A 10,144-nucleotide genomic window follows, 5' to 3' on the forward strand; every position below is an offset into this window, starting at 1 on the left:
AATGTAACAATCTATTGTTTCATCTTTCTCAGTGATCACATGTGCGATATTATGCTTTTGTATTTTAAAAAGTGTATAATTATACAGAAGAGCATTAGGGCCACTGAAGAAAAATAATCCTGACTTTTTTCTCAGAATTCTGATTTTAAGGCAGATGTGAACCTGGGAGGGACCAGCTTCAGTCACCAAGGTGAGAGTTGTGGCGGATCACAGCAGAACATGTTGGATTTAAGCCCGTTTGTCAGAGGGCGAAGAACCCCCAAATAGAAGATGGATCAAATAGAAGAGCAAAAGAGCGTTCTTGCCGCCCCCCTCAGAATGCTGCCCTGAGCCGTTGCCCATGTCGCCCATGTCGGAAACCGCCACTGATCCTCAATAAAAAGACGTTGTTAGTTTGGTGTGAGGAGCTGGAACAAGTGGCTGGGGAGAGAGAAGTCTGGGCCTCCCTTCTGAAGCTGCTACCCCCGCGACCCGACCCCAGATAAGAGGAAGAAAATGGATGGATGGATGGATGGATGGATGGATGGATGGATGGATGGATGGATGGATGGATGGATGGATGGATGGATGGATGGATGGATGGATGGATGGATGGATGGAATGGCGTACGCAATATATCTAGCGTAGCATCAGGGAATCTGTGATCGATCTCATGGTCTGCTTTAGAAATCTGTGGATTTTGTGCTCATTCATCACCTGAATGAAAGCCTGGATCTGCACCTGGTTTCTTCCTCAGTTCATCCTGGATAGAGCCAGGATGATGACAGCACATGTCAAGCCTGGCTTAATCTTTTATCCTGGATTTTGTAACGCTATTTTTGTGAAACAGCCCTCAGGAGTTAATGGACTATCATGTCCAGTCGTTGAATAAAATTGGGGGGAGGTCTTCCGTACGGAGGCTGCTGCTGGCTGCCGAGGAGGAGGAGGAGGAGGAGGAGGAGGAGGAGGAGGAGGAGGAGTTTCATGCCTGCGTTTTGTAGAGGACGTTCAGCTAAAAAAGCTGCAAACTAACAGAAACACAGAGATGGTTATTTCTCGATACATTACTTGTTAAAGAACAATCCAAACTATGGTTTTATTTGTTCTAGATGAAGTCATGTTTGAGTCGGTATCCATGTTTTTTTCCGGAAGCTGTAATTTCTCTTTTGTCTTCTGATCGGATGTCGGGTTTCATGCTCCCCGACATCAAACACAATGTGGGACAGAAGTGACTTTAAAGCCGGATTTGAAGCTAATAAAGCAGGTGAGAGGCTTGTAAGCATGTATTAATGTATTAATGTATTAATGCATGCTACCAACACAAGAGCCCGGCTGCTTGGATTTAAGGACGACGATGAAGTTAGCATCCGACTTACTGCTTCCGATTCGGCCCTTCACTAAAGAGCTATTCGCTGCATTCATTTATCCTTTAATCCGTTTAAATGATGGTCAGACTTTAAGTGGTTTGTTTTATATCATTAAACAATTATAAAAATATTGGTTTTGATTCATGAAGCTTGTGTTGTTTTCATGAAAACTGATGGAGTGAGTTTTGGCTCTCTGACATGAAGAGAACTTCATCTCCTCAACAGACTTATTTTACATTATTTGTGGATTATATCAAACATTAGGTAAGTCTTAGGCATCCAAAGTTTGAATTCTGCACTACAAAAACATCTAAAAACATTTTTTTAGATGTACTTGTAAAATGATGTAAAAAAAAAAAAAAAGGTCATTTCTTATAAAGTCATGCTCAGAAAATTAAAATATTGCATGAGATCAATAAAATATATTTTATACTGAAATGCCAGGTTAGGCATTGGCACAGAAAGAGTGACAGTGGTAGGAAGAATACCCCCCAAAAATGCCGCCCTGGGTAGTTGCCCATGTCGCCTATATCAGAAACCACCACTGGTTTTGATCTTCATCCATCGTCTGGCCAACAAACTCCCTTCCCCTCCTACATGATCAATTATTTTAAGAAGGTTACTCTCTCTGAGCGAAGCTCCTCACCCTCTGTTTTCAGTTTTAGCCAGATAAAACTGGTGTTATTTACCAGTTTTATTGAGTAAATAAAACGGATATTATTTGCATTTGTTGCTAAAACATTATTCATAATGTTTGCATGGTCAGAGTGTTGAACATAAACCAAACTACATTTACCCTGTATGCTAAAGTTGTTTCCTTTCTCATCCTTGTAACTAAACTTGTCCCATAAGTACAGCAATAAGTTTTTTCTTGCGCCTGTTTTCCAGTTAATGCAGCACCAGGACCGGGATGGACTCATGTTTGACTGGTCCACTTTAGATGACAGCCTAGTATTATAAAAATCATCTAACTTTAATCTAACATGTTAAGTAAACTCTTTCTACCAATAACTGGATGACCGAGATCTACAGTCTGGTGCATTATTCTCAACTAGCCCTTTTTTGTAGGGATAGTTTTTCTCTTCTTTTTTTTTTTTTTACAGAAAAAAATGAAGCTGAATGTTTCTGAATGAAGCTGGAGAACCCAGAGAAAACCTTTGTATTCACCAGAAGAACTCAACATTCTACCATGCAAAAATCCTCTTATTTAACGGAATAATAATGGCAGAATAAACCTGTGGTTTATTTTGCCATGGGTTGAATAAACATGTCAACTCATGGCAGAGATGGATTCATTATCTGTAAGAAAAGTGTTTGAGATCTACAATATTTCTCACTCATCTTTTAATTTCCTCCAATAAAAACACTCATTTGAATAAAGTTACTGCTCCAATTATTTCTTTGCAAAATATAAATTGGTGAAATTTTCTGGGACAAGTTATACTTCTTACCAAATATTCCTTTGCATCACAGGATGTCCCTGCATGTTGTCACCAGAGAAATATTTAAATCATTGTTAAAAACTTATTTTTGTGACAGCAAAAAAAACTATTTATATTAAACAAACTATTATTTGTACAGTCTGGATATCACATAATGTATAATACATTCGTAAGTTGGTCCACCATTGTATGTGTGTGAATCTTTTACCTTTTTTGATGTGAATTTTCAGGGCCTAGTTGTGGCTCTGGATGGTTTCTGGGACATGAATCAAACTGGCACAGCAGTCTGCCTTGCTCTGGAGGCAGGATCTGTGATGGACGACGACAAAGCTCTGTGTCTGACAGCGGTGACACAGGAATCGGCACCTACTGCTCTGACAGTTTGGAAGGTAGGTGTTCATGTGTTACTGAAGCTCAGAAAATTAACCTTGTAACTGTAGTTTGATTTGTGGTTGGATTCTTACCAACATAAAAGGCAGAAAGAGACTTTATACTAATACCTTAGGGTTTGCACATAGGAGTATGACTTTTTTTCCTTGCAAATTCTGCTTCATGTTTGTAATAGCAGGATCACAAATGCAGTTTTAAAAACTTAATCTGTCAGAGGGTAATCTTTTCCTCGATCTAACTCGATATCAGAGCTCACAATGCACATTGTCCACAGCTCAAAATTTTTTATATTGTCATGCCTACTACACATTTATATTAATGTTCTTCTACTTGTCATCAAATTCATTTGCTTAGAGAAAAAAAACTGTTTATGTTTTGTGTGTCTACAGATGACTCCTGTTCCAGTGCAACTCCTCTGTCTTCCCTTCTTGTGTCACAGCATAACTTAAACCAGGAAGAGGATGGCGTCCCTTCAGCTCTCTCCATGTCATCTGCTTCTTCCTCACCAAGAATCCTTTTAAAAATGGCCTCTCCTTCCCACAGCTCTGGCTGCTGGAATATGTCTCGCAACATTAGTAAGCAAGCCACATCTTCTGTAGAAGCTCCAAGCAGTTTGGACATGAAAGTGCATCAACCCATCAGAAGGTCATCCTCTTTTACCAAACTGTCATCAGGGGTTGATAAGAGTTCCACAAAGACATCCAGTTACTGTTACAGCCCAGGTGCTGAGGGTTCGCTGGACAGAGGTGTACTTCATGGTTATAGAAAGAAAAGACAGGATTCAAATATCAACCTTTACCTACCGTTGTCTTCTACTATGAACTGCAGCAATTTTCTGCTGAGATCTCCTGGTGCCGAGCCCAGCTACCGCTACAAACACAGTAATAGATCTACTGGTTTGAAAACAGACCTGTCCCCTTCCTCGTCTCATTCTTCTCCAGTTAAATACAGCTTAAGCTGCTCCAGTTTTCATGAGACGAAAGATTCTGGGAAAGGTCAGCAAATATGTGGTCTTCAGTCATCCAGCTGGGGTGACTGGCTGGTGGCTGAGAACCCTGACAGAGGCATGCCCATTCAGCCAGCTGTTCGAACCCAGATGTGGCTGACTCAGCAGATGGAGTACCGGCCCAAACTGGAGAGTGGAAATGAACCTGGTCAGGCCAGTTCACCAGGGACAGAAGACTATGGTGTAAACGGCCTCACATTGTCTCATCAGGAAACTGGACTTAACCAGGTAAGAGGAGAGTTATGTTATTGCTGTAATAAAAGAAATGGAAAGTCACAGTCATGTGTGACATGTTTCTGTTCATTTGTTGCAAGTTTTTGCAAGCCTTTCTGTTTGACTACTCTGTTATGTAAAGCATAGTTTTCTTTATCTTTAGGTCCTCCAGCAAAGCAGGCTAAATTGGAGCCTTTCTCCTCAACTGCAAAAATGCAGTTAAAAGAATCAGTTGACTTCTATTGGTGATTTATATTTATGTTAATGGATATGTTGAATTTTAATTGAGGACCATCAGTTAAAATGTCTGCATTATTCTCTACTCTGATAAAGGAAAAATATAATCCAACACACATTGAGCATTACTCCATGTTTTTCCCCACATGTCTAACTCTAAAATCCTCTAACGTCTTTCTGCTCTTTTTTATTAAAAGTTATCTTTTTATTGATAGTGTTTGTTAATTTTCCGAGCATGATACGATGTAGTTGACCACTCTACCAACAAGTTTCATATGTTTGTGTGCTAACAGATGCTAATGGAAACTTCCACTCCTGCTAACACTCTGCTGAAGGTTAAGGAGAAACTGCTGAGGGAAAGAGAACTGGAGATACAAAGGTAACGCAGAACCCACTGACGGCTTCCACCTTGTTTTTAACCAAACGGTTTTTCAGGTATAGGTTTATTTTTGATCATTAGTTGAGGTTAATATGATTTCCTTTCATGTTTTTTGCTCACTACTGAATTGCTTTCCCGTGTCTTCCTCTTCAAGATGTATTTTTTTGTAATAATTTTTAATATATTAATAAATACTGACTAACTTTATTTGTTGCTTCAGTACATTCAGTGCTCAGTTTTAACATTTCCTTGCTGTACTGTCTATAACGGGCCTGAGCATTTGTTCCCACAACTCAGTAAGGCATAACTATTATTATTATATTATTGTTATAATGTTGTCAAAAAATTGTAATCTAAAACTTTACAATTAAACCAGAACCATTGATGATAATTTGTTGCTGACACAAAAGGATTTTGTGTTTCAGCCAAAAGCAGCAAATCATGCAGCTGCATGTGTGGATCAGAGAGAACGAGCACAGAGCCCTGCAGGTCCTGGGCAGCCAGAGAGGACAGTTTCATACCTCCATAATCCCAAATACTGAGGTGAGATATGGTGAAGAATGCGAAGTTGGAAACGTGGTTACAAAACTCACAAACAATTCTTGTTATTTAGGAGTCAGCAATGACGACATGCGGCAAGCTGCAATCTGATAAGCGATGTTGTGATGAAGAACTTGGTAAGAAATTAGCAGCTGCTGAGCTTGAAGTTCTCCATCTGAGCCTGTTTTATAAGCAGGTCACTCTGAAATATACAGAGGAGATCAGAAAACTGGAAGACAAGGTATGATTCACAATTTATGTAAACTCTTTTATTACTTTAAATTTGACTTGAGCTTGTCTCTGCAACCTGACGAATCTATCAATTTAATTTGTGAACAGATAAAGACAAGGGATCGTTACATCACCAGTCTGAAGAAGAAATACCAGAGAGAGAGTGAGCAGAACCAAGACAAACAGCAACGCATTGAGATACTAGAGAAATACCTGTCTGATCTGCCCACATTAAATGAAGTTCAAGTCCAGTCCAAACAGGTATAAACACACACACACACACACACACACACACACACACACACACACACACACCCCAACAGAATTTCTCTCATGGGGTCCAGGATTTATCCCCACAGCCCTACAATGAAGACAGAAATAGGTCCCAAAAATGATATAAAAACCTTGTTCGTACACACACACGCACACACACACATATGAACAAACACATATGTTTGTCAGGCTATCTTTGTGGGGACTTTCCATTGACTTCCATTCATTTCTACAGCCTAACCGTTACTGCAACCCTAACCAAAACTCAATTGAAACCTTAGTCCTAAATCTAACCCCTAAAACACAAACAGCATTTTCCTTTGTGGGGCCCAGCCTTCAGTCCCCACAATGAGCAATGGGTCCCCACAAAGTAATATGTATCAGGAAAATAGTCCCTACAAGGTATTAAATACATGGTACACACACACAGCCAATCTGGAGCCACTTCATAAGAGACGTGCTTTGAGACAACATTAGTTGTAATTTGGCACTACGTATATAAATGAAGTAAATTAAGTTGAATATAAGGCTATGGTGCAATTATAAATGAGTTTATTGAGGTCAGATGGCAACCACAACACACAGCTGCCTACCATACAGATGTTCTTAACATCTATATTTAGACCAATGCGTCTAAATATAGACATTTAGACTTAAAGAAACTCTTGTAGATCTTTATATAGCTTTACTGACGGTGCCTCTTAGCATGTACATGTGTATAACGGTGCACCAATCTCATGAGTCCCTGTGGATATGCATCAACACATTGGTTCCTATCCACATACTCACAGTACATAAACCTTAGGTAACTAGCCTCTGTTTATATGCTCAGCAGGAGAAGTTAGAGGAAAAAAACAGGCGTCTTGAGAATACAGTGTTCCAGCTACAGAAGAGCATAGAGGTAGAATGTGCATTGATTCAGAAGAAAGATGTCATGATTGAGATGCAGGCCAAGACAGAGGGTGAGATGATGACATCTGTACAAAGGTATGGTGTGAGATCATAGTTAATGTTTTATTTTGTATGTGTTTATCTCACTGTCTCACTTTGTTTATTGTTTTTTTTTTTTAATTGGACAGATTGCGTAAGAAAGTGCAGCAGTGTCTGGATGATGGGGCCAGGCTGCCGGTGCACGATCTAAAAAACCTTTTGGGAGAAAATTCTCAGCTACTGCAGCAGCAAGACAACAGCAACATGGTAGCATCATATACAACTGAACAGAAACACTTATGCTAAACAATTCAAAAATATATGAATCCACCACCTTCCCCAGGTATTAAGGATACAGAAGGATGAAATTGAGAGACTAACTTCACAACTAATGGTAGGGATATTTAAAATATTCATGTTAGATTTATTTATTACTATTACTCATAACATTATGACTGTTTGATGTATGATATACCACAGCTCTCCCTTCTTCCCTAAAGCTAGTCCCAACCCGATAAGTTTGGGATTTCTCTCAACCTCAGAAGTCTGCTGGGGAATCTGGTGCCAAGCCAGCAAGGTCTTAGTTTGAATGTTTTGAAGTGATGTGAAGCAGAGAGGTCGTAGTTTATAGTGTGTCCTGTGATCCCAGTTCAGAATTAGTGGATTTCTACATTAAAATAGAGTCTATAAGATGTTTAAGGGCTCATGTGAATGCGATCTTCTAACCGTTTCAACTACAAAAGGCCAGCAGAATTAGTTGGTTTAGTGATCTTCCTGTATGAAACAGAACGTCAGGCATTTTTGTCCCAAACACAGTTCTCATTTGTTTGTATTTTCTTTTTTGATAGGCCACTAGTGGAAGACTGCTAAAAAAAAGAGGTGCCGCTCACCCACCAGTGGCTTGTTCTCTGCAAAAGGAGGAGAACTTGGTCAGCATGCTTGGAGCCTTCTCTCAGGTATCACTCTCTGATATGCCAAACTCTTTGCTTTTGGGTATTGGTCAGTGTAAGAAACTTTAGCTTAGCTTAGCTTAGCTTGTAGTCAAACAAGCCAAACCCCATACTAGTTGTATGTTCAAAATCATTTCAAAGTTGTTTGACTTAGTTTAGTCTACAGCAGAGTTTTAGAAAGAGTCTAGAAATTCCAGCCTGACCCGTTTGTCTATCCAATCCATAGACATTGTGTCTGAGGCAGAGCCAACTGACATCTGCTGGTTGTATTATTGAAAATGTGCCACAGTAGCCCAAGTCTGACCTGACCATGACCCGGCCCGAGTTCTGAGTCTGGCTCTGGCTGTACACTGTCCAATCTTTTTTCAGGTGGATTCCCAAGACATGTTTACACACTCAGGACATGCACATGGTCACCGCCAGCATTCTGGGTTTGTTACAATAAAATTGCTTCATTTTCTCTAAAGACTCAGAACCAAGACTAAGAAGTCATACGCTTGCCTTAGTTCCCATATGTGACAGGGAGAACAGTAGATCCGCGGTGATGCAGCTCAGGGAGGAGAGAACCTAAGTGTGACCTTCTGCACAAATTTTTAGATTCAGCTGTTATTCATAGGAAAATTACTTTCTGTTGTGCATAGTCCTGGTTTCATAAATCAGATTTTATTTTATTTTTTTGCTGTACAGGGGGGAAGTCTGCTGAACATGTTCTCTGTTTTCATTGACCCGGTTATGCTCATATTGAAACATGAACATTTTATTCACTTTGTTAACCAGGACAAAGACAAGTTGGTGCATCCGTCATCTCCAGGAAGCATGTCAGAAGTGGACGAGCTTTTGAAAGAGATGTCTTTGTGTCTGCTTGACCTGCGAGGTTTCTGCAGCATCCTGGCCCAAAGAGCGCAGGGAAAAGAGCCCAACCTCTCTCTGCTTCTGGGAATGAAATGTAATGTGCTGAAAACAAACACTTCAGCGTCACATCTTCATATGGTTAATCAGAGTAATAGCTTCATACATGGCAGAGAAATACAGCAGGAGAGCAGGAACAGCAGTGAGCAGAGCTCTTGACAGTTTATGTAAAAAAAAGGAAGGAAGAAATGTTGAAAAGTGAAGTACATGGTCGACATGTTTGAATCATATTTCATTCATGTAAAATGAACAAACATTGTTTCCTGTTTCTCTGAGTGTAGACAGTATGGATGTGTTACTGAGATGGTGACCAAATGTCCTCTGCTGCTGTTTTGTGTCCGTCCAGCACTCAGCGTCTCAGCAGAGGAACAGGAGCACCAGCTGGCTGAAGGAGAAGAAGAACCGACCTGTAAGCTGCTCCAAGTCGGCCTGCTGAAGAGAGGAATAGATGATCTGAGGAGGACTGTAGCAGAATACTGTCCTCAGTATGTGGCTCCAAGCTGTGCCACGCAGTGAATTCTTAAACATTACATTTATCGAATCTCTAACGCTATACAACGAGGATGTTTGGAAAATGAATCCTACTATCTGTCACAGCTCTGAAAGGTTTGGACGTGTCTGAAGTTTTGTAATGACTGTTGCCTCTAATCCACTTCAGACCAGAGGCGCAGCAACCTGCGAGCAGAGCAGCACCATCCATTGCTCTACTCCTCTGACTAATAGGATCTGATGCAGATAATAAAATGTTGAGGATGGTGACACTAACTTTGCTTGAAAATTAGGATATTATGTAAGGTCGCATAAGAATAAATTCAAAGCCCAAGCAGAACTTTGTGCTTGTTGATACTATGGATAGTAATATTGCATCCACACAAAATTTGCGATGTGCTGTCCTTCCTGCTGCAGAGCATGGTTCACTGTGGAAGATCTGCTGCAGGTTGATAACAGCAGTGGGTCGATCTGGGCTCAGATCTGGTACTGCTCACCACACGGCCCACCAGACTAAACTGTTTTTATAAAATAAACCATCAAACATCCAAGTTTACATTAAAATATGTACAGAAATGTTGTGTGTGTGCCTATTTCAGGGTTTTTTAGCTTCTGTTTGTCTTTTTTTCCAACTTCAAAATGCTTTTCAATGAAAAAGAATTGAAAAATAGCATGAAACATAAAAAAGAAAAACCCAAATATTAAAAAAACAGAAATGAGTCAAGATTATTTGTATGGCACATTTCAGCAAAAACATTATATTACACTGAAAACAGAGAAGTAATAAAAAGTAATAATCTAGACTAGAA

General features: G+C 39.9%; 1 protein-coding gene across 3 annotated transcripts; it reads left to right on the top strand.

The window, feature by feature from the left end:
- Positions 1–952: 952 nt before the first annotated feature.
- On the top strand, positions 953–9,920 carry cep85l (centrosomal protein 85 like). 3 transcript variants are annotated; one of them, XM_005806025.2, is made up of 13 exons: positions 953–1,243; positions 3,019–3,177; positions 3,568–4,412; positions 4,928–5,013; positions 5,439–5,556; positions 5,627–5,794; positions 5,893–6,045; positions 6,890–7,044; positions 7,137–7,254; positions 7,331–7,381; positions 7,836–7,943; positions 8,715–8,883; positions 9,193–9,920. In XM_005806025.2, exons 1-13 carry the CDS (start codon positions 1,195–1,197, stop codon positions 9,360–9,362), a joined length of 2,349 nt encoding a protein of 782 aa, XP_005806082.2. In that variant the 5' UTR covers positions 953–1,194; the 3' UTR covers positions 9,363–9,920. The 3 variants fall into 3 exon arrangements, with proteins under 3 accessions (XP_005806082.2, XP_023204056.1, XP_023204057.1); XM_023348288.1 differs by having other exon boundaries at positions 6,893–7,044; XM_023348289.1 differs by lacking the exon at positions 9,193–9,920 and adding an exon at positions 8,307–8,368 and having other exon boundaries at positions 8,715–8,877.
- The last annotated feature ends 224 nt before the right edge of the window (positions 9,921–10,144 follow it).

This window comes from Xiphophorus maculatus, chromosome 15, assembly GCF_002775205.1.
Source record: "Xiphophorus maculatus strain JP 163 A chromosome 15, X_maculatus-5.0-male, whole genome shotgun sequence".
NCBI lineage: Eukaryota > Metazoa > Chordata > Actinopteri > Cyprinodontiformes > Poeciliidae > Xiphophorus > Xiphophorus maculatus.